Source organism: Saccopteryx bilineata, chromosome 5 (genome assembly GCF_036850765.1).
Source record: "Saccopteryx bilineata isolate mSacBil1 chromosome 5, mSacBil1_pri_phased_curated, whole genome shotgun sequence".
Lineage (NCBI taxonomy): Eukaryota > Metazoa > Chordata > Mammalia > Chiroptera > Emballonuridae > Saccopteryx > Saccopteryx bilineata.
Genome location: NC_089494.1, coordinates 155,027,733 through 155,053,262, shown reverse-complemented (window position 1 = coordinate 155,053,262; position 25,530 = coordinate 155,027,733). Strand labels below are relative to the sequence as shown.

The 25,530-nt window shown below is 39.7% G+C and overlaps 1 protein-coding gene across 15 annotated transcripts in view; it reads left to right on the top strand.

Annotated features, from left to right (window-relative positions):
- CACNB2 (calcium voltage-gated channel auxiliary subunit beta 2) overlaps positions 1–25,132 on the top strand; it is a 431,046-nt gene extending 405,914 nt beyond the window's left edge. For all 15 annotated transcript variants that reach the window (XM_066232419.1, XM_066232417.1, XM_066232418.1 and 12 more), the window contains 5 exons: positions 4,910–5,019; positions 17,400–17,551; positions 19,156–19,251; positions 20,350–20,535; positions 21,745–25,132. In XM_066232419.1, coding sequence (XP_066088516.1) covers positions 4,910–5,019; positions 17,400–17,551; positions 19,156–19,251; positions 20,350–20,535; positions 21,745–22,245 — 1,045 coding nt within the window. In that variant the 3' untranslated portion in view covers positions 22,246–25,132. The remainder of the gene's footprint in view (positions 1–4,909; positions 5,020–17,399; positions 17,552–19,155; positions 19,252–20,349; positions 20,536–21,744) is intronic.
- The last annotated feature ends 398 nt before the right edge of the window (positions 25,133–25,530 follow it).

Sequence of the window (25,530 nt, the reverse complement as noted above, 5' to 3'; positions counted from 1 at the left end):
GGCCCAGGCTGTTAGGCTCTGGCCAAGTATAAAAGGCATGCCTCTGGTTGGGCCTGTTTAACTTGTATTTCTTTATCCTTGGTGCTGTCATTGATCACAATCTGGAATTATCCACACAAGCATGGGCACCAGAAAATTCTGCTAGACTGGGCGCTCACTGTGCTTTCCGTGAATGAGTTACCACCGCCTTTTGCCAAATGCCAGAGAGGAGGGAGGAGATGGAATTTCCTGATTTGCCATTTCTGTTTAAACCTGAGCACGTTTTGAATTTAGAAGATATATAGATTCCAGCCCTTGGGTATATCTTAGACCAGTGTTCTAAAGTATCGGCCATCCAGATTTCTTTTAAGAAACACGGAAACAAGAATATCTGCATGTTGTATTACTCTTTTGTTTCTAGCCAGAAGTAATTTCCTTACGGCTTTATGAATGGACCTGCCTTGGCTCATCTTGACTATAACACTGGAGCTCAACTTTCTAGGCCTGTGATCACCAATTAAAGATCCTTGAAGGCAGTAATGGGGCCCAAAAGGGAGAATTTCAAAAAGCAATGCAAAATTTAACTTTTTTTTTTTAACCCATGGTAAGACATTCAGAGTAACTGAATCATTAAATGTCTTTGCTTTTGGCAAGTCAAGGTAGTAATAGAGAGCAGAAAGTCATCAAAAGCATCAGGATGTCTAATTCTAAATAGGCATGTGATTCTAAAGGGAAAAATAAATTACTCCTTAATTAGTATCTATTAAATAAGCAAGTGTTTTAGAAAATTAAAGCCTAGGAGGGAAAATATGAAAGGAAGTGTTGGTGATGCAAAGATTCTAGGTAGAAATTCTTTTCTGTTCTTAAACCTAGTTAAGTTCATTTCCTGAAGTCCTGGAGTGTTGTCAGAATCATGGTCCTGGTTGTTAAAATAGCATGTTTAAGTGTCAGGTCAGAGAAGAGATGATAAATCATCATCCTTCCTGTTGTGTGTAATGGAGTAGCCCTATTAAATTGGATCGACTCTAACCACCTGTGTCAAAGAAACAAAGCAGCTCCCCATTTCCCTGGTAGGATAATGACAGGTAAATTAGCAAGGATACCAGGGACAAGGAGGAAAGCTGCCGTAGTGATGAATCCAGTTAGTTATCCTCCCAGTGTTTTGAAAATGTCAGCTCCTGGCACTGAAATGTCTAGAATTCATACTGGATTGCTGTAGGGATATGTACTTCTTGAATCTTGTGGGCAGGGGTTGTACTGAAAATTCAATAATCCTGGGAGTCATTATATCAACTTATTTTGTGGGAAATTTACTTAGTTCTGAGACAACAACTTCTAAACTGATGGTTGTCTACCTTGGTATATACCTTAGAGTCAACTACAGCATTTTAAAAATAAACTAGAAAACAAGGGCTTATAGTCCAGTGGTGACTAATGGGAATGAAATCTCTAGGGTGGGACCCAATGTAACTTTATAAGTTTTTTTTAAAATTTTTTATTTATTCATTTTAGAGAGGAGAGGGAGAGACAGAGAGAGAGAAGGGGGGGAGGAGCTGGAAGCATCAACTCCCATATGTGCCTTGACCAGGCAAGCCCAGGGTTTCGAACCGGCGACCTCAGCATTTCCAAGTCGACGCTTTATCCACTGCGCCACCACAGGTCAGGCCCCAATGTAACTTTAAAAGTTTATAGAGCAATTTGGATGAACCAGGGAGGTTGAGAACCACCCCTCTAAACTGAATTCTTTCCACAATTTTGCCCTTAGGATTTTCAAGGTCTTTTTTTCTTGCCAGAAACTCAAGTAATGACAGTTTCCAAAGCATGACTGAAGGACTTGAAATAAGATAATGGCCAGTGTTCACAGAGCGCACAGAGCTCCGGGGAAGCAGGTCAGCGGGAACGGGGCTGGGCAGTGCCATGTGCGGAAAGGAAATGGTGTGTGGAGCAAAGACGAAGATGCACTGATACAGAAAACCCTTCTGCTAAGTGGGTTCACTCTCGAGATGCTCCTGACGGCTTTTGTCTGGCTGGTCACCACTGTAATCCTGGGATGGTGCCCATGTCGGGCAGCTTGCCGCCCAGTGAGTGTGCAGGCCCCGTTAGAGGCACAGGACCCAGATTCTTTACTCAGCTGTGCTGGGATAACGCCCAACCCCTCAGGTGCTCACTTTTCCCTCTGCCTAAATGCCTTGCCCACAGTATCCATATGACTCAGTGGTTGTGAGGGGCGGGGTGGGGCAGGATCGACTACAGAGGGGTAGCACAGGGGAATTTGGGGGGGGGTAGTGGAATTATTCTGCATCATGAATGTGATGGTGAATATGGAACTCCGTGAATTGCTCTCAGCTCATAAAAGATCAACTTTATGGTGTGTAGGTCATTTTTTTTTTCTTGGCAAAATCCAGTAGTTCTTTTCCACACTGTACTGAATGCACTGCTCTCTAAATGGCAACCAGTTATAATTGTTTTGGCTACATCTTTCAGTATTGACTCCTTGCCTCTAACGTACTTCATTAGCTACTTGAGTTTTTAGTGATGGGCGCTCTCCACTGACGTGTGCGAAGCCTGTGTAGCTCTCTTACGCATGTGCCTCCTCTCTCTCACATATGCCTGCATACGCGTCTCATCCTCTGGTCTCCCAACGGCTAAGTCATCATTTTTGACTGGCTCCATGTTTAGTATGTGTGATAGCCATGCACATACTTAAATAGGCTATGTTATACACTCTAATTACTTTTTCACATGTGTTTCCTTTGTGATTACCATGAAATAATTTTACTTTCTACACTTGCTTAATTTTCTATGTATTTAGCACTAATTCAGCCCTAAATTCTCCCCCAGTTGTCTAACTGTGCTCACAATGGAGTCACACACACCAGGTAGCCTCTCAGCCTTGTCCTTGTGAACCCCTGGCAGCATCGGCCTGCGCCTGTATGGGCAGGTTCTCTCTGTGTCTGTGCTGGATGTACATTGCTACTCTGGGACATCCCTTGTCACTGTCCTTCGGATTGCTGGCAGCTGTCCTTTTGGATTAGAGCCCCCTTTTCCTAGATCCCTTGCCCTCTTTCAGGTTTACCCTGTCGTTTCTGTCAACATCACCCTCTAATAGGGTCCCTAGAAAGAGTGCATACACACTTTCTCTGAAACCTGAATCTCTAAAAATGTCTTTAATCAACTCTCCCATTTAATTGATAATTAAAATGAAAGTGGAATTCTAATTGGAATAATTTCTCCTCAGAATTTTTAAGGCTTTTTGCACCATGGGACCTGTCTTTTCCTCTGGAATCATTTAGATTTTGCTTTGTCATGAAATTTATATGAATATGTCTTCCAGCCTTTGTGTTAGACCCTTTCAATTTGGAAAAATCAGACTCTTAATTCTAGAACTTTTTTTTTTTTTTTTTAGTTTTCTATTATCTGTTTTCTTAATTCTCTTCTTGTTAGACCTCTTGTTATTTGGAAGTTGAACTTTCTGCATAATTCTCCTGTTTTCATACCTTTCTTTTGTTTTCCATCTCTTTGTCACTTCCGATTTACTCCTTGGAAGATGTCCTTTATCTTCTAGCCCTTCTTCTGAATTTATCTTTCTAAAACTTTTATATATTTAATTTTCAAAAACTCTTTCAGACTTTTTCTGATTCTGAATTTTGAAATAGAAATCTGTCTGGTTTCATAGGTACACTCATTTCTTAGCTTTCAACTTTGACAGCTGATTTTTCTGCTTGTTTTGGTCTCTCGTGTGGGAGGTTTCCCTAGGACTGCCCAGTGAACACCACTGCGCTCAGATATAAGAACGGGGCGTGATATAATCAATTAGACATTCTGTGCTCATAGTGGAGTTTGTCAACCTTGTGTTTCCCTGTAGGACACAGCCTCACTGGACAATCTATGTAGAAAATGGCCAATGTCATTGTCTTGGATCTTTTCTCTTTGAAGGTCAGATTCCCTAGAGGAAAATCTTCCATTTAGAATCCTTTCTTTTCCAAATAACATGTGTTTTCTGCTATTCTGGGGGTCAGAGACCCTGTGTTTTATTGCCTGTAGAGACTGAGCCTGTGGTGTTGTAGCACTCAGGGAAAGGATGACTGCAGTGGCTTGTTGTGGCAGAGGGAAGATGGACGGTTCTAATTCTGAACCACTTTTAACCAAACTTCCTGTTTCTAGCTCCTCCTTCACCTTCAAAGGCATCGTGACCCTTCTGTTATGCTTCACAACACTTGCTACTGCTGGCTGGTAGATTCAGCTGTCTCCAGTCTAAGTCCTTTGCCTTTAGACTTAGCTGTCTAGCTTCCACATTTTATTCTCATTTCTACCCAATCTAAAATGACCCTCCTAACCAATTATTGTCTATGTCCTCTTCACAAGTTATCTAGTCGTCTTAATCTTTATTAATTTTTTTTATTTATAACCCACCTCTGCCACTAAACTGTTAGTTCTCTGAGGAAAGATCATGTTTAGCTTGTTCTTAACTATTTTCCTGCCTATCACAGGACCATACTCAGGGGAGAGTCTAGAATACAGGGCTGAGAATACAGGCTCTGGGGAGCCTGGGTTCAAATCCTAGCTTCGTCATTTTTAGTTAATACATAACCTTAAAGAATTCCCTATGGCTCATTTTCTTCATCAGCAAAGGTGGTATGATAATAGACCTCTCTGTTAGAGTTTTGGCAATGATTTAATGAGAAAATCTAGGTAGTGAGATCATGCTTAGTACATGCAGGCATTTGGTAGGTAAACAACCGATAAATGCTAGGTTAAGTAGAGCAGGATTAAAAAAAAAAAAATGATCAATTGCCCTAACATTTTTATGGTTTGAAAATATAGTCACTACATATTTATTTCATATTTAGATGAGGTTGAGGCATGTATTTCTGTCTCTTTTATTATTCAGATAATAACCTCGGGTCTTGTGTCACTTTTTCCCCAACAGGATATCCATAACAAGGGTCACCGCTGACATCTCGCTGGCCAAACGCTCAGTGTTAAATAACCCCAGTAAGCATGCGATAATAGAAAGATCCAACACCAGGTCGAGCCTAGGTAAGTGTGTGCCCTGCTCAGACACCTCTCCCTGAGACTGCCCCGGAGATTGAACCAGCTGACAGCTCTGTGCATCACAGAGCAGAGCAGAAACAGGCAGGCGTTGCCAGTAGCTAGTGCCGTAGTCATAGTGATTTCATGGCAGGAGAGAATTTATTATGATTGTTTCAAGTTAAAACATCCACAGGCTGTCAGCATGAATGTTATGGTTGTGGTTTGTTTTCACTAACATGAGCTTCGGTGTCTACCAACTGAAAAATTTTGGGCCTTGCAAGAGTGTCACCATTAACAAGTTAATTACCTCTTTAAGGCCCCATTTTCCCCATCTAAACAGAAGAAGTAATACTAACCACCTTGTAGAATACCTGTAAGGATTACACATAGTGTGTCCTCTATATATGATGCCTATTACCCCAAAATCCCTTACTAATTGAATTGCATCAATAACTATATCATATTCAGCACAGTATATAGTGTGTGTGAGTGTCTTGAGCTTGATAAAGGATGAATTCCTGGTTGGTTTCCACTGAGATTATACAGCAATATTTTTATTTTGTTGGTAAAAACTGTGTACGGATTTTGGTGAGCGTGCTGACAGGGCTGTGTGTGAGTACCGTTTATTATCATGTACTCATTTGACTAAATGACCCTTGAGCAGCTGTTTTACCTGTTTGGCCTGTGCTTGGAGTTTTAGATTAATCGCTTTTACCCGTGGAATTTACTGGGTTGTTAAGTTTCTCCTTTTATCTACTACATTTTCTCAGGCTTTGATTTTAATTTTTTCTATTTGTATGTTAGATATATAAATCCTTTGAGAGACTGGCTTTTAACATAGAAGTTTTTAGTTTACTTTGAAGTGTATTTTTTAAACAATGGAAAAGCTATTAAAAATAATAAACTTTATCTGGTAGTCATGAGTGTGATCATTTCTAGAACTCAGTTTTGTTCTTCACCTAACAACCCCTCACTGAATAAACTTCAGTAATTTAGCTTTAGAAATATATTTGGAGGGGTCTGGTGATGCATTTTCATAGTGACTTCTTTTCATATCTTATCTGTGACTCTTTTTTTTTTTAAAGAAGATTCTTTTCACTTTAATATTAACTATTTTTTTTATGTGCCTTGACCGCGGGCCTTCAGCAGACCGAGTAACCTGTTGCTTGAGCCAGTGACATTGGGCTCAAGCTGGTGAGCTTTTGCTCAAACCAGATGAGCCCTCGCTCAAGCTGGTGACCTCGGGGTCTCAAACCTGGGTCTTTCACATCCCAGTCCGACTCTCTATCCACTGCGCCACCACCTGGTCAGGCTTATCTGTGACTCTTAAAACCCTTATTATACATTGTTGATGCTTACAATAATTGTTACCAAATGCTCATTTCATTGATCTAACTGATTGATAAAGTCAAGTAACTTGTTTAGACTCATCAGTTGAATCAGTGGCAGAATAGATTTGCTTAGCTTGCCAAGGCTCGTTGCAACTGCTAACTGCATGTATTTTTAAAGGACTATATATACTTCATTGAGCATTCACTGGACACTGAATGTCATGCTAAAGCCTGGGAATAAAAAGTTGAATTAGATTAAATGAAGCCTTTGCCCCCAGGGATCTTGGTGTAGCAGTAAAACAAATAAGTCAACAGCCATTGAAATAGAGGGTGATGAGTGGTCTTGCATTGAACTGGTTGCCAAAGAGCAATGGGCATGCAAGAGGGGGCATGGGCAGGGAAAAGTTTTTCCAAGGAGAGAAGCTGAGCAGAAACTTGAAGCATGAGGGTTTAGTCAAGAAAGAAAGGAAAGGGGCCTGACCTGTGGTGGCGCAGTGGGTAAAAGCATCGACCTGGAACGCTGAGGTCACCGGTTCGAAACCCCAGGCTTGCCTGGTCAAGGCACATATGGGAGTTGATGCTTCCTGCTCCTCCCTCTGTTCTATCTCTTTCCTCTCTCTGTCTCTTTCTCTCTGTGTGTCTCCTCTCTAAAAAAATGAATAAATAAAATGTAAAAAATAAATTGTAAAAAAAAAAGGAAAGGGCAGGAGAGGGATTTTAAACTGGCTTCTGAAAGACATGTTTTACTTTGGTTGAGTGCATGGTTTTTAAAGAGAGAAGTGGGAAGCGACACCAGAGATAGGCAGGTGAATGGGGAAGGTATTAAAAATTTTGGAGCTTATCCTTAAGATGTTATGGAACCATGGAGATTTTAGGTTGGTATTCATCCATTTGACAAATATCTAGTTGCCAACCATGCACCAGACATTATGCTAAGTGCTGGGGACACCGTAAGCAGAGAAGTGACATAGTGCTACTTATGTTTTGGAAGAGTCACTGACAGCATTGTCAGGGAATATAATGGAACGGGGCAATGGAAGTGAGGAAAAATTAGGATTCTGTTGAAGCAGCTTCAGAAATAGTACACCCTGGGCAGAAACATAGGCACATACTAAACCGGGTGCCTTAGAAAAACCCCTGTATTAGCAGGGTGGGGATAAGGTCAGACGTGAATGTGGGGTGCGGGGAGGTGTCATTTAGGAAGGTATCATCATTCAAGTTAGAGAATAAGAGAGACCTGAAGTGAGACAGTGGCAGAGGGAATGAGAATGGAAGGGATCCATAAATGAGAGTCTGGATTTGGCAGTCTGTTGAATATGAAACGTGAAGGAGAAAACTCCAGGATGATTTCCAGATTTGTACTTTGAGAAACCTGGAGAGTGATGGAGTTCTTCTGAGGATAAGCGGTTTAGGGGGAGGGGTTCAGGATGATGAGCTTGTCTGAGGGAGTGGACTGGGGAGGGGCACAGGGATGGGGATAGCTACATTTGTAAATGTGTTGAATTCGCAGTGTTAGGAGCATCCAGACACCCGGGAAGTATTGTATGTACACATCTGGAACTCAGCAGAAAAGATGAGGTGCAGCTGCTTCTTAATATTCACTGTACTTGTTTTTTAAGTCCCTGTAAATACTGAATTAGTGTTTAAAACTGAGCCATCACTTCTTTGGGAAATGTAGGGGTGGGATCCTACAAGCCTCACAATGTTTTTGTTTTTTTAAATGAGAGGAAGGGAGATAGACTTCTGTATGCATCCCTACTGGGATCCACCCAGCAACACCTGTCTAGGGCAGATGCTCAAATCAACCAAGCTATCCTCAGTGCCCGGGGCCAACACTCAGGCCAACCAAGCTATCCTCAGTGCCCGGGGCCAACACTCAGGCCAACCAAGCTATCCTTAGTGCCTGGAGCCAACACTCAAGCCAACCAAGCTATCCTCAGTGCCCGGGGCCAACACTCAAGCCAACCAAGCTATCCTCAGTGCCCGGGGCTGAGGCTTGAACCAGTCGAGCCACTGGCTGTGAGAAGGGATAGGGGAAGGGAGAGAAGCAGACGGTTGCTCCTCATGTTCTCTGACCAGGGATCGAACCCCAGATAGCCACAAGCCGGTCTAGAGCTGTAGCCACTGAGCCAACAACATTTTTATCACCTGATTATATAACCTGTTTTCTTCTGCATGCTCCTGTTTAAAGACAACTGATTTGATACATATTGTTGACTCATTAACTTTGAACTCATGATCAAGAGCTCTATAACTCATGCCTGAAAGAAGCTTAGTTAACAAGTGTTTTTCTCCATTAGGCACGTCTCAGCCTTCCTGCACTGTGGAGCGCTTCAGCACTAGGAGGCGTGGGGGCCGCTTTAAACAGTGAAATCACACACACACACACAATGCAACACAAAAATGAGAAAAACACTGTTCTAGCCAGACCACAGAAAGCACACCTGTTTACAGTATGAGAGCTGAAACAAGAAGGCAGAGAGTGTCAGCTTGTTTGTCCTCAGCTGACCACATGCACATTGGGGAACTCCTTGCTGCTGTGAGCATGTCCCTGACTGACTGAAAAGTGCCATGGGGATTGATTTGGGGCTTTACAAGCAAATTTTAGCTGGGAGGGAAATCTGCAAGTACAGCATCCACAAATAAGAAGGATGGCTAGTAGTTAACTCGTGTAGCCAGCCAGAGGAGGGAGTGAAGAATAAGACAAGCCTGGAGAGAACCACCATCCTCAGGGCCGGCAGGGGAAGCAGCAGCTGCCTGGCCATGCAAGGAAGTCCAGGAGAGAAGCACACTGAGGAGAGAGAGCACCTCAGTGGTCTGCTTGCTATAGAGCGGTTAAAGATAGACTGGTAAAATCCACTGACTTTCTTGGCTAGGCACTTCCATCCTTGACTTGGTGCTGTGCTGAGATAATGCAGGGAGAGTCAGAGGAAAGAATCCCTACATCACCTGGAAGTTGGCCGTGGGGCCAGAAGTCAGGGAATGGATCAGTGACTCACATGGGCTGCACAAGTCATCTGGACTCCTCAGAAACTCCACTTGCATTTTTTCTAAGATTATAGGGAAGGGGAATGTATGTGTTATATACTAATTATTTGTTAAGTATGAGGATTTTTTAGTTTTTCTTATGGTAGTGCTAGGGCATAGGTAATTTAAAAAAATACACATATTGCAGGCAGGAGAATGGTCAGAGGATCCCCCTTCTACCAACAGAACACATTGAATGACATGTAATGTGGATCAAGTGGACTCTGTTGTGTGGGAAACTTGTTGAAGTTATTAGGTACAAATTTGATACTTTAATACTCCAGGTGTGTCAGCATAGGTGTATGTGTATATGTCGTTCCTTAAGATTATTCCTAGTACTAAATGCTACCATTTTTTTGTTTTCTGTTTTATGAATTTTGCTTATTATCTTTATTCTTGCTTTTTATAGGTCTTCCCTATTTGTACTGATTTAAAACTGGCAGACTACGTAGTCTTTGAGTCCATTCCCCACTCTAAATGGCAGTGATGCTCAGACTGCGCCTCTCAGGGTTGTGAGCAGGGTCTGCTGTAGTAGGAGCACAGTCAATGGGGGCTGCTATTAGTAGTTTTATTTCTAGTTTTCCAAATATAGTGCACAGTTTATATAGTTATTTTTATTCAATAACTAAAGTAGATAAAAATTTAGGTTTGATATAAAGGAATATATCTTGCACCTCAAAAATTTCATAACTAGTAATTCAGTCAGTCAGTCCTTACTGGACGGGCTAAGTAGAAGAATGAGGATAACAATGGGAAGTCAGTGACTTTTGAAGATAGGTCAATTCAAATTCTCTTGACTTAAGAGGGAATTCTCTTCGCTTAAGAGGGAAAACAAATGTATAGATAAAAAACAAATTTGTTGATAATAGGCTATAAAATTAGCCTCGCAAATAAATGTAGAATTTATGAGACTGGTTGATCTTTTGAATTTCATGTCTTCCCTCCTTTTGACCTAGCCGTTAATATGCTCGTTTTGTCTGTCTTGTGAAAGCAGCCCACTTAGTCCCCAGCATTGCTCTGATGGACCAGCTATACCAATACCCCCACGCCGAGGGGGCACTTCACTTTATCTAAACACAGTTTGGTAGTCAACTTCATGATCCACATTTTGAAGATATATTTAATGAGTTTTTTCCCTACAATAAGAGCTTTTACCTCCACTACTTTTACAAAATCTCAGTGCCTTACTGAGTTGACTCACTCTTTCAACACACTTTTTGAGTGCCAACTAGGTACCAGGTACTTACACTGAAGGAAGGTTTACCAGTGATTATGTTTTTCCCAGTCTTTGATCAGTTCACAGCCTATTGGAAAAGCTTTTAATCACATCATTGAAGTATTGTGAGATAAGTGTTACCATAGGTTGGTACAAAGCAATACTTGATATTTATTAGTATTTATTATGGGCCAAACACTGCAATAGGTGATTTGCATGTTGATTCAATTAGTCCTCATTTCCACTTTACAGACAAGAATACTTAGAATCCAAGAAGGTAAGCATGTTACCCAAGGGTCACACAGCTCTGTGAAGTGGTGAAGTCTAGTTTGTACCCCAAGCCACTTTGGTGCCTGAGAGGCGGGAGGAGCCCAGAGGCAGAACTTATGGCTGGGGCCAAGGAAGAGGTTCTTAGAGAGGGCTTTACAGCTGTCCTTTTTTTTTTTTTAATAATTTTATTTTTTTAATGGGGTGACATCAATAAATCAGGATACATATATTCAAAGATAACAAGTCCAGGGTATCTTGTCGTTTAATTATGATGCATACCCATCACCCAAAGTCAGATTGTCCTCTGTCACCTTCTATCTTGTTTTCTTTGTGCCCCTCCCCCTCCCCCTTTCCCTCTCCAATTCCCCCCTCCCCCCCCCCGTAACCACCACACTCTTATCAATGTCTCTTAGTTTCACTTTTATGTCCCACCTACGTATGGAATAATGCAGTTCCTGTTTTTTTCTGATTTACTTATTTCGCTTCGTATCATGTTATCAAGATCCCACCATTTTGCTGTAAATGATCCGATGTCATCATTTCTTATGGCTGAGTAGTATTCCATAGTGTATATGTGCCACATCTTCTTTATCCAGTCATCTATTGACGGGCTTTTTGGTTGTTTCCATGTCCTGGCCACTGTGAACAATGCTGCAATAAACATGGGGAACAGCTGTCCTTTTTAAGCATTTGTCATAATTAGTTTTATGTTTAGTGATTATGAAATGGCATTGGAATTATCATTGAGTAACTGGAGTAAGAGCTGCCTCAAGGTCTTAATTCCTAACTGACACTTAGATGTCTCCAACACTGGCTATCATGAAAGTAACAACCTCCGCTCTCTGTACAGTATTGATTACTGAAACTTCTTCGCAAACAAGTTAACTTATCTTCTTTCTTGTTTTGGACATGCTGTTTGTTCCTGAGCATTGCTTTTATATCTCAGGGGTATAAAGCATAGACAAAACTAATGTTCATTTTATAAGTACTGGTTTTACTTCAGTGTGTGTAAGAGACTGTAGGATGTGGACAGATGAATGAGCTTGCCTCATCGTTGAGATGCTTAGTGGGCATTCTTCCACCGGTTAGGACGACTCTAAAGGACCAAATTGGCTTTATGTCCTGTTTTCAGTTTCAGAAATGAATGTCAGAGAAGTCTTTCTCTTTTCTGAAGTAAATTCTGAGTGTGATGTACTCTGTCAAAGAAAAACAGAGTTAGAATACATTTCTTTTTGAAATCACCAGTTTTCCTTGGAAGTTAAAAATATTTTCCTCTGAATTTATTAGTCATTGTTCCTTAAGCTTTACTTACTAATATGTTGCACTGGGATTCTGAAAAGCCATTTTAAAATCTTTTAAAATATACTTTATTTTTCCCCTTTGTTTTTAGTGTCATTTTTTAATGTAAGAATACTAGAAAGATATAGTACACATGATACATATACTAATAAAAGAAATTTGTGAATACATAGGTAATGGATTATTTTGCTTATCAGTCCTCGAGATGTTAATACAATGAAGACATAATACATTTATAATCAGTAAAACAACTAATTGTGCTCAGACCTCTGAATACATGAAGATACAGTTTAGGTGTGGGATTCTGTAACTGTATGAATAGTGATTAACTGAGTACAAATGAAAATCTTTGTCATCAGTTTTCTTTTTTTATTGTAATATAATCGACATATAACATTATATTAGTTTCCACATCCTTACCAACACTTGATGACTTTTTGATAATATTCATTCTGACATGTGTGAGGTGATAATCATTATGGTTTTGATTTGCATTTCCTTGATGTTTAGTGATGTCAAACATCTTGTCATGTACCTGCTGGCCACCTGTATGTCTTCTTTGAAACAATGTTTATTCAGATCCTATGCCCAATTTTTGATTGGATTGTTTTTTTGCTATTGAGTTGTATGAGTTCGATAGATTTTGGATATTAAGTCATACCCATCAGATATGACTTGCAAATATTTTCTTCCTTTCAGACTTTGTTGATGGTTTCCATTGCTGGACAGGTTTTTGTTGTTGTTGTTGTTGTTTTATATTTTTCTGAAGTTGGAAACGGGGAGACAGACAGACTCCTGCATGCGCCTGACCCGGATCCACCCGGCATGCCCACCAGGGGGCGATGCAATGTCCCCCTAGGGCGTCACTCTGTTGCAACTAGAGCCATTCTAGCGCCTGAGGCAGAGGCCACAGAGCCATCCTTAGCGCCTGGGCCAACTTTGCTCCAATGGAGCCTTGGCTGTGGGAGGGGAAGAGAGAGACAGAGAGGAAGGAAAGGGGGAGGGGTGGAGAAGCAGATGGGCGCTTCTCCTGTGTGCCCTGGCCGGGAATCGAACCCGGGACTCCTGCACGCCAGGCCGACGCTCTACCACTGAGCCAACCAGCCAGGGCTCTGCTCTGGACAGGTTTTAATTAGATGTACTCCCACTTTTTTTATTTTTTGCTTTGTTGTTTTTGCTTTTGATGTCAAATTTAAAAATCACTGCCAAGACCAACTGTTAATGAGCTTACTGCCTGTTTTCCTCTAGGAGTTTGTTTTCAGGTCTTACGTTCAAGTCTATAGTTCATTTTGTGTATGGTATAAGATAGTGGTCCCATTTCATTCTTTTGCATGTGGAAATCCAATGTTTCCAGCACCTTTTGTTAAAGACTGGCCTTTCCCCATTGTATATCTTGGCTCCTTTGTCATAAATTAGTTGACCATGTATATGTGGCTTTGTGTGCTGTCTATTCTACTTCATTAATTTATGTGTCTTTTTATGCCAGTACCATACTGTTTTGAATATTATAGCTTTGTAATGTAGTGTGAAATCGGGAAGCATAATGACTCCAGCAATAGTCTTTTTTCTCAAGATTGCTTTGGCTATTCAGGGTCTTTTGTGATTCTATACAAATTTTAGGGTCATTTGTTCTGTTTCTGTGAAAAATGCTATTGATATTTTGGTAGGTATTGCATTGAATCTATAGATTGCTTTGGGTAGTATGAACATTTTTAAAATACTAATCCTTCCAATCCATAAGCACAGACCATCTTTCCACTTATTTGTGTTTTCAGTTATTTTCATCAGCTCCTAGTTTTCAGTGTAAGGTCTTTCAAGTCCTTGGTTATGTTTATTCCTAGGTATTTTATGCTTTTTTTTTCCTTTTTTCTTTTTTTTTTCATTTTTCTGAAGCTGGAAACAGGGAGAGACAGTCAGACAGACTCCCGCATGCGCCCGACCGGGATCCACCCGGCACGCCCACCATGGGGCGACGCTCTGCCCACCAGGGGGTGATACTCTGCCCATCCTGAGTGTCGCCATGTTGCGACCAGAGCCACTCTAGCGGCTGAGGCAGAGGCCACAGAGCCATCCCCAGCGCCCGGGCCATCTTTGCTCCAATGGAGCCTTGGCTGCGGGAGGGGAAGAGAGAGACAGAGAGGAAAGCGCGGCGGAGGGGTAGAGAAGCAAATGGGCGCTTCTCCTGTGTGCCCTGGCCAGGAATCGAACCCGGGTCCTCTGCACGCTAGGCCGACACTCTACCGCTGAGCCAACCGGCCAGGGCCTATTTTATGCTTTTTAATGTAATTTTAAATGCGATTGTTTTCTTAATTTCTTTCTGATAGTTCATTATTATAGAAAAATGCAACCAAATTATCAATATTAACTATATTCTGCAACTTTACTAAATTTGTTTATTCTAACAGTTTTTTGGTGAAGTATTTAGGGTTTTATCTTTAGTATCATGTCATCTGCTAAGAATAACAGTTTAACTTTTTCCTTTCTAACTGTATGCCGAATACAGCTTTGGCAAGGACTTTCAATACTATGTTGAATAAAAGTAGTGAGAGTGTTTCTAATCTTAGAGAAAAAGTTTTCAATTTTCTGCCATTGAGTATGACGTTAGATGTGGGCTGATCAAATTCCTGATGCTTACAATAAATATTGACATTATAACTTGACTGTAGGGGGCTAGTGGCCATGAAAACATTTATAGGGCACAAAGAATCAAGGTTATAGATATAAAAATTTAAAGATCAACAGAGAAGAGTTAGGACCAATAATTGTATTAGTAATGTTTTAGAACATTATTATGAAAGGACTGATAAGAATACCATGTTTAGGCCTGACCTGTGGTGGAGCAGTGGATAAAGCGTCGACCTAGAAATGCTGAGGTTGCCAGTTCGAAACCCTGGGCTTGCCTGGTCAAGGCACATATGGGAGTTGATGCTTCCAGCTCTTCCCCTCTTCTCTCTCTCTCTCTCTCTGTCTCTCTCTCCTCTCTAAAATGAGTAAAATAAAAAATTTAAAAAAAATACCATGTTTATTTTTAAGACTGTTAAGATAATTTAAATATATATGAATGTAAATAGTATCAAGAACCTCCGGTACTCATCACCAGTTCCAGTTATCATCTATGCACGGCCAGTGTTGTTTCATTTCCAGTCCCTCCCTTCCTCCGCAACAGTTTGTGGATTATTTTGAAGGAAAACACAAACATCCTATGACTTTATCTGTAAATATTTCATTATGTATTTCTAAACATGAGGGGCTCTTTTATTTAAACCATAATGCCACTATCATACCTTATTACATCCTAATATCATTAGATTTTCACTTAACCACATTTCCTATTGTCATATTTTATATATACTCTTTATATATAAATATTTTATTTCCATATTATAAATATATATAAATTACTACTCTTAAGTCAGGGTCCAAATGAAGTCCATACATTGTGATTATTTCATAGGTCCTTGATTCTCTTAATCTATAGTTTTTCCTATTTTTTTTCTTGTAATTTTTTACTTGGAGAAACCCTTATTTCATAGGGGTCCGATCTGAATTTTGGTAACTGCATTACACTGGTATCATTTATATGATTATCTGTTTTCTGTGTTTCTTAAACTGATAGATCCAAAACCTTAATTTTGTTTTCTTTTAGCAAAACTGTGTTATAGGTAGTATATAACTAAAAATTATTTTAAAATTGATATCCTAAGTGGTCTGAATCCTAATTTTAAAGACATCCAGGTAAATCTAATTATAACATACTGTGAGGCAGACCTTTAGTGACTTGCCTTTTCTTGAATACTAGTTAAAATCCCCAGGAATCTCCTACTTGGATCTAGAGGCATAAGGTGAATGAAAAGTTATTCTGTAAGTCCCAAGTCTCATGGAGTTGGCGCTTCTTGACTGCAGTGGGTACTATAGGTTACATATTATGCTTTATAGACCTGCATTGTCTACAGGGCTTCTCCGGCTATTTCATTTTACATTATTTAAAATGTAAATTTAAATTACATTTTTAAAATTTTGTTGCTCATTCACACTAGCTACATTTGAGGTGCTCCGTAGCCAGTTGTGGTCAGCAGTTGTCACACTGGCTAGCAGTGACATAGAATATTTCTGTCATCACAGAAAATTCTATTGGAAAGTCCTGTTTTAGACTTTACAAAAATCATGGAGAAGTATATGAATTAAATGAAATGTTCTTGGTTTTCAAGTCGATTTTTAGATGTTTGATAATAAGTTTTATGTAAGTCTTATAGCTCAGACTTGTAGTGCTGCCTCTATTAGATAACTGCCCTTTGGAAACCTAAATGTTGAAGGACCATCCTTTTGTTGGTAGAAAATGTGATTAGAGTGTTTCTAGACAAGTTGTTATAGACACTCTTTTTTTTGTTTTTTTTGTTTTTTTTGTATTTTTCTGAAGTTGGAAACGGGGAGGCAGTCAGACAGGCTCCCACATGTGCCCAACCGGGATCCACCCGGCACGCCCACCAGGGGGCGATGCTCTGCCCATCTGGAGCATTGCTCTGTTGCAAAACCAGAGCCATTCTAGTGCCTGAGGCAGAGGCCATGAGTCATCCTCAGCGCCTGGGCCAACTTTGCTCCAATGAAGCCTTGGCTGTAGGAGGGGAAGAGAGAGACAGAGAGGAAGGAAAGGGGGAGGGGTGGAGAAGCAGATGGGCACTTCTCCTGTGTGCCCTGGCCAGGAATCGAACCCGGGACTCCTGCACGCCAGGCCGACGCTCTACCACTGAGCCAATATAGACACTCTTAATGTTTCTCCTATTGTAATACTTCAGCTTGCTAATAAACACATGTAGGCTCCATCCTATCCAGAAAGCACAGCAGGTGATAAACACAGATAAGCCCATGCAGGGAAAAGCAAGCTGGTAATGGTTGCTAGGGTAAAGTGGTCAGAACTAAACATATGACATCACTCTCTTAAGTTTCTGTTTTACAATATTTTAATAAAATTATTTCATGGTGAAATTTTTACAGCACGATAAATAAGTCAGCAGGACTCTCAGACATAGTGCTATATTGGAAGTAAACTTTAGAGCTCGTTGAGAGAGGGATTTTCTAAATTTTAACGTTAGGGGAAACAATGTTTTTATCAGATGTTGCCTATAAATATTAACCTAATGGTAGATTAGCATACCTTTCGAAGAGGCAGTGTACCTTTTTTCTGTACCTCGATTTACTCTAAAAAATACTGTACTATGTAATCAAATTCTGCTTAACCTTTACAGCTGAAGTTCAAAGTGAAATAGAAAGGATTTTTGAACTTGCAAGAACATTGCAACTAGTAGTCCTTGATGCGGACACTATTAATCATCCAGCTCAGCTCAGTAAAACTTCTCTGGCCCCTATTATAGTGTATGTAAAGATTTCTTCTCCTAAGGTAAGGACGTTTGCTGGTGTTTGCTCTGTAATCCAAGTTTGCCAAAATGTTTGTTTATGTTGTCTTGCAGTTAGAACAGGCTAGATACATCTTTATCCATCACAGAGTTTGAGGAGGTATTAGTTTTTAAGGTTGATATAAGCAAAGCATGATTATGAGTTTCACAGTTTAGTACAGCTGGTTGTCAAAGTGCAGTGAAATCTCTGGGTGGAGGGTTCTAAGACACCCTCAGAGGGTTCACAAGGTCAGAACTATTTCCATAATAATACTAAACACCATTCACCTTTTTTATGGTTTTGACATTTTCACTGATGGTGCAACAGTAATGGTGGGTAAAACTGCAAATATTTAAGTATGAATCAAGCTGTAGTTCCAGATAGTATGGTAGTTATTGTAATCTTCCCACTATGCACTTGTAGTTAAAAAAACAAAACAAAACCAAATAACCAGTTTCACTTAATTTTATTAAATTTGACTCTTGAACAAGCCTTTTAAGTATACTGAGTAATGAAATAGGAAGTATACATAAAGCTGCATATACCCAAGTATGTTAAGAGCAAGCAAGCATCGGTATGCCTGTGTTGTGAACTAAGGAGCCACTTTTCATCATGGCATACAATTTTTATATGAAAGAACAATGTTTATTCAGATTTGAGTACCACATCAAGTAAAATAGCTAAGAATCTTTGTTACCAATGATAAAACTCAAGCTTTCAAAGAAAAATCCGAGTTTTGGAAAGCTTGTATCCACTTTTGAAAGCTTGGCAACATCCCAATAGAGCAAGGCTTTTCTAATGAGGTCAGTGATAATATTAACATATATGCTTTAATATTGTTTAATGAAGTGTGTCAACATTTGGACAATCTGAAGAACTCAGTGAACCATTATTTCAAACAATCAATGAGTGAAGTTAAATCATGCATGATAAAAAATCCATTCAAATTTCAAGAGAGGCCAATGGAACTTAATGTACCAAAGTAAGAGAAGTTCATAGATATGGTTTCATATTTCACATAGCAACTAGTCTTTAAGAAATGAGTGTAGTTTCTACACTACAAAGAATATCCACAATTATCTGAAAAGGCTATTAAAATATTCCTTTTCTCAAGGGCAGATTTTAGGAGGCGGAGTTTCTCCACAGACCTCAACCCACAGCATGCAGTGTAGCAGATGACATGTGGGAGCAGGCAGGGGGCTCCCCTTGTAGGAACTAGAGAGGTTTGCAAAAAGTGGAGCTATTTTTATAAAAATAAGTAGTTCCATTAGCATTTAAAAGGTTTATTGTTAACTTAGTTCACATAAAGAAACACTTTTTGGGTTTCTCAAGAATCATTTAAAAGAAAGGTCTGAGACAAATGTTTATCACTGCCAGATGGAAAAAAAGACTCAGAATAAGCTCCATGGCTAGTTAGGTTTTTTAGAGCTTGCAACTGGGATTTAAGTTCACATAGCAATTTTCAGGTAATCTTATATATTATACTTTATAGCTCAATCTATTAGAAGCCATTTGTGCTATCTATAAAAAGTCCTCAGAGAAAGGAGCAAATAATCTTGTCATTTATCTGAGTGCAGATATCCTTGTTAAAAATATCTTCTTTTACAGGTTCTACAAAGGCTAATAAAATCTCGAGGGAAATCTCAAGCTAAACACCTCAACGTCCAGATGGTAGCAGCTGATAAACTGTCTCAGTGCCCTCCAGTAAGTTCTCTCTTTATACAGTATATCAAGGTGAAGAGCTTAGAAGTGGCAAACATTTTAAAAAACGAGCAAACAAAACGTAGGCGGTTAAATGCCTGTTGGGGGAAAGAATCCTCACCACTTAGTAGTGAGCTTCATTCCGAAGAATGTCCTACTTCCTGCTGTCGGCACTGTTTGTGGCCAGATCGTGGCTTACAAACAGCTATGGCAAGTTCTGTGGCCACTTTGCTTTGTGTCTAATGCATCGATAGTATCTTAAATGAACAAGATTGTGGTCTCAAAAAACTTGGTTTGTAAAACAGATCTATTTGGGGTTAATCCTATTAATAGGGAGTGACATGCTCCCTCTTAATAGCTATCTGAGAAATTGATTTGAGACCATGTAAATAACAAATGTCTAAACAATCAGTTACCCAGATTTTGATGTCTGAATACATTCCTACTTCTAATTCATGATTTATATCCCATGCCTTGGGACTGTAGATGGCTTCTTGATTTTTGTTGGTTTTTTTGAGTGCAAGTATTTCAGAAATTCCAAGAATTAGGATTATATCCATTTTGATTGCTTAGAGTATGTTAGAATTTATGATAAGCACTTTGAAGTATTTTGAAGTTTGGACCATGTCAAATAATCAGTGGTTTCAGCTTTTTCTGCCAAATTTCCTGTCCTAATCTTGCCTCATTAATTTCCAGAATTAAACTTTTCAGTCTATGTCAAAACAGGCTTTTCCTGTACTATTCAGTTGGTATTTTCTTTTCTTTTCACATCTCTTCATCTCTTTCTACCATAGTACCAATTCTCTTTTTCACTATTGACAGGCAACTTTTCTGTCATGCCCTTTAACAGCTATTACACCTGTGCACTCCCTGGTCATTGCTGTTGGTTAGGCATCCAGTGATCCAAACAATGATATAAGCTGACTTAGCAGGACAGTTAGTGGATGGAAAAGGAGAAAGGAACCCATAAGCCACAGCAAATACAAAGTGATGCAGCTCATGAGCCCACCCCCACTTTGTGAGGCTGGGGTAGGAGGTGTGAAACTCACATCAGTGCCGGATCTGGTATAAGTGTGCTGTCTGAAACGTTCGCCTCTGCAGGAATTGTTTGACGTGATCCTGGATGAGAACCAGCTCGAGGACGCCTGTGAGCACCTTGCCGACTACCTGGAGGCCTACTGGAAGGCTACCCATCCTCCCAGCAGCAGTCTCCCCAACCCTCTCCTTAGTCGTACATTAGCCACCTCAACTCTGCCTGTGAGCCCCACGCCAGCCTCTAATTCACAGGTAAGGGCAGTTCTTTACCAACTTCATTGAGAAAGTAGGCTGCCTAAGGTCACGTGGCTGGGATTCAAGCCCAGATCCAGCACTGTGCTTGCGCCAATAGAGTGACTATCCAAAGTGAGATCAACTGTCATTTAAACATCTTCAGTGTGAGTAGTGTTCCTGTAAAAGTGTAAACACAGTATACTGTGACTCTATACAGACTTTAGAACTCTCATAAACATGTTCTTTAAGACAAGGGTAGAAGGATTTGCTACACAGTTAGCACAGACAGTAGAATCAGACTGCCACTGCCTGGCTTACAAGTTTGGCTCCACCGCAAGGTTACCAAGCGTATAACCTTGAATAAGTTCCTTATCTGCCCGTTGCCTTAGATGTCTCAGGAATAATGCTGGCAGCCTCTCTCAGGGGGTTGTATTCATGACTTCATTAATGTGACTGCGAACACAGTGCTTGTCTCACAGTAACTGCCATTTAAGCTTTTCATATGTTATCATTTTTCTCTCCTTAATCCTTACCTTAAGCCAGAGCCAACATCCTAAGGATTTTTATTCTTCCCACATGTATTCGTACAGAGGTAGTTAAGTATACATCTGTGTGCAGACAAATCTCATGGACTTGTATCTATATTTCTAAACCACAAAGGAGCATATAAAAGAATGCCCTCCTTCCTTCATGTAGTCATTTAAATAAAAAGGTTACAAATGGACAAAGTTCGATATAGTACATAACTTAGTGCACCAGACATCGTCAAAAGAATGAAGTAACTCAGCTAGGTGGGATTTCACTTCAGCACTGTAGGGTACTTAGAGGGAAGGAAACTTAACTTGTTTTGCGATGTGTTACTGTATTTCCCCATGTCTAAGATGCACCTTAATTTTGGGGGCCTGAAATTTGAAAAAAAAAAGTATTACATAAAGTTATTGAACTCAAGTTTTAGTCATCATAAAATTCATACAACTCATCACTGTCAAAACTCCCATCCGTTTGCTTTTCCTCATCTGTGTCTGATGATGAATCGTGATATTCAACTGTGAGCACAAAATAGCATGAAAAAGTGGGAAATGCAAGTAAAAAAATCTACAACCACTGTATAAGACGTTCCTAGTTTTTAGGCCCCAAATTTTTCCAAAAAAAGGTGCATCTTATACATGGGGAAATAGTAGTTCCTTATCCTCTGACTTGGTTGCTGCCTGTATTTTCTGCCGTCAGCACCAGAGTTCTCAAGGTGACCAGAGGACGGATCGCTCCGCTCCTACCCGTGCTGCTTCCCGAGATGAAGAAGAACCCTGTCTGGAACCAGTCAAGAAATCCCAGCACCGGTTTTCCTCTTCGGTCCAGCATCACAACCATCGCAGTGGTACAACTCGAGGCCTCTCCAGGCAGGAGACCTTTGACTCAGAAACCCAAGAGAGCCGAGACTCTGCCTATGTGGAGCCGAAGGAAGGTTACTCCCACGAACATGTGGATCACTGTGCCCCGCACCGTGACCATAACCACAGGGATGAGCCCCATGGGGGCATGGAGCACAGACACAGGGAGCCTCGGCACCGCTCCAGGGACCCGGATCGAGAGCAGGAGCACAACGAATGCAACAAGCAACGAAGCCGTCATAAATCCAAGGATCGCTACTGTGACAAGGATGGAGAGGGAATATGCAAAAAACGGAATGAAGCTGGGGAGTGGAACAGGGATGTTTACATCCGCCAATGACTTTGGTTCTTTGTGTTTTGGGTTTTTTTTTAAGTCTGGTATAGCAGCACCTTCAATCTAAATCTTTGGGGTCTACATTGTAATCGTATGTGATTTGTCTTGTATATTTTGTATTGCTGTTGCTTAAATAGCAATAGCATGACAGAGTATTAATACCTTTTTTTTCTTTTATAAGTGCTATATAAATTTGCCTGGTATGGCTACAGTCCTCTGGTTGTGTACTGGACTTTTCAAAACTGTTTGGGGTAGCTGCCACTTGAACAAAATCTGTTGCCATCCAGGTGGCATTAGTATTTTATGAAATGTAGTTGTTTTCAGAAATGTAGTTGACATATCCAGCAAGCCAGAATCAGCCCAGATAAAAAGTGGAATTTCTTGATTCTCCAGATTTTTAATATGTAGGCACCTGATTCACATATTCATTCATCCATGGACCACTGTTTCTTGCTTGTACCTCTGGCAGACTAAATTTGGGGACAGATTCAGTCTTGCCTTACACAAAGGGGATCATAAAGTTAGAATCTATTTTCTATGTACTAGTACTGTGTACTGTATAGACAGTTTGTAAATGGTATTTCTGAAAACACCTTCTTATGATAATTATATACATATATATTATATATATATATCAGTTTGATCACACTATTTTAGAGTCTTAATGCCAAGTTAGCAGATTTGCTTTATGAATTACAGGGACTAGCAATGCCCGTTCAGGAAATTTGTAATGACATTGTCTAGGCACCTGTCCCCATTCTTGTAGAAAGTCTTTACATACTGTAAATAGGTGGAATTGCTTGACTTGAAAAAGTTTAATTTCTGAATGTTTTACCATCCTTGTAAGTTTATCATTTTGACCATAAATTATGGTAAATATAACCAAACTCCAAAGGTTGCTCTAATCCATGCAGCTCACACTGATTGTGACAAACATGTTCTTAGTAGCTAGTGTCTCTCGTCACTGCACTGGACTCTACAAGCCAGAACTCTGTCTGCACATGTGTGCGTCTGTGTGTAAGAGTGTGCGAGTCATTGATTGAGATGGATGTGAATGGTGAAGACTAACAAAGAAACTAGAGACTGATATCTAGGATTCGACCCACCTGGCTTTGGGCTGAATTGTGTTGCATGTGCTTTATTGATACGCTGAGCAGTCAGGGACTGTGCTGCCAAAGGTGACTGGGAAAGCCTTCATCTGTTGGCTCCTTGTCTTTGCTCCTAGAGAGCAAAGAAAACAGGCAACTTTTAACTGTGAGTGTTTCACTGGAAATGTACAATCTTTGTGCGTTCGAGTATTTGTTATAGTAAGAAACGTTTACACAGCTTGTAGAATTATTTCGTGGGACAATAAATTTTTCTAACTTCTCCCACTTCCTTTTCTAACCCTGCTTATTGTTCCTGTTATCTCCCAGTTTTCTCATTCCATCCTCTACCATGAACTCAGTTTCACTGTCTGTCAAAATCTAGAAGTGCTTCTTATAACCAAAGTTTCTGCTCTTCAGAAGTAATCAGGGCACATGGGGTGACTTGAAGTGAACAAAACAGTAAGAACATTTTCCTACACCAGACACCTACTCTGAAGGGGAAGCCTGGCGATGCTCTCTCCATCCTCAGTGATGCTGCTCTAAGCAGCCCCCAGTGTGGTGGTCAAGCTAAGGCTGAAACCTTCTCCACAGCTCCTAAGTGTACGTTTTGTCCACTTATGACTGGACAGATAAGACAGTATTAGGTGTACAGGTAGTACTGAAGTTTGTCCCTGGAAAATGCCTATCTATAATTGCCTGCCTTTAGATTTGTACATTAATATAATTACTTTGTTAAATAAGTTAATCAATTTTTTTATTGTTTTGCTTCTTTGATTATTCCAGGTTCTTACCAAATATTCTTGTACCTTTATAAGTAAACTGTCTCACATTTAATTCTTTATTTTCCCTTACCTCCAAGATAACTCAGTTTTAAAATGAGTTACATATATAATGCTTTATCAGCTAATATGAAACATTTCCCTCAAAATCAGTATATTTGTTAATTGGCTCTGTACTGTTGACATGAATTTATTTATTAAATATAAAAACTGTAGTCATAATATATAAATTGATACAAAGTAGCCACATCATTGGGAAATCATATTCCAATTAAGATTACTTTTAGAAACTATTTCTGATAAACTTCCCATCATGGTAAGTTGTTGCTGATCACCAGCCCCATCATTTGCTATATGTAGTTCCATCCCAATAATGATTTTAAAATATTTAAATTCTTCAAGTATAACTAGTATGTATCTAACCTGTTGTTACCATTAATCTCTTTCAAAGAGTCATGCTAATGGATTCCATTTTTGAAATTCCAGACCTGGTTTCTTAGTTTTTCACTTTACTGTGAAACATACTAGTCCAAATCAGAGTATTTCTCAAAAAATTGTATTGCAGGATTTGACATAAGAGCATCTATACATGAAAATCGTGTAGCAAGCATATCTATAAACAGTATATACTAAATCTGTAAATGAACCAATCCCAGAGACAATGGTATATTTACTGACTTGTGGAATGTAAAATTATAGTATTTTCACACAGCAAAAGCTTAATCTTAGTTGTAGTATCATGATTTTTGTAGTCAAACTAGAAAATGCTGGAAATGTTCTTAAAAATTCTGTTTTTATGTCAAACCCCTTTTAGTTTCTCCTATGCGCTTTCTCTACTGCTCATTTAAGTTACTGTTATAAAAAGGTGCTGCTAAATGTAGGGTGTCTTAGTCATACTGTATTTTGGGACAATGGTCTGCTATGCATTCCTGTTCAGTATTTGCTGTCAGCTACATTGAACTGTCCAACAAACCTGATTTTAAGTCATTCATATAAAACAAATAAAGAGCTGGCTTCTGCAGTGTTTATTAGCAGTAGTATCAATTGTGATTTTAGGAATGATTCTAATAGTTGAGACTATGTTAAATATTCAACAACACTTCCTACTGGTGAAGCATTTTCCTTGGGGCAATGCCAATCACTGATGTTACTTTAGTGACCTTCCCATCATGGCTGATAAAATCATAGCTTAAGGTAGGTAAAGAAGCTTTTAAGATATGAGCACAGCAGAATAATCTTCCACCCACCTCAATTCTATATGTGCAGCAATTCTTGGTTCAGATTTTGAATTTTATTCCTCTTTCATTTTTATATGAAGATCCGTTTTGATGACAAATTTAATTCCTCTTGTCCAATTGCTCAATGATGTAATGCTGCTAGTCTTAGGTACTCTGATCTTATTAAAACTTTTAAGAGCCACACTG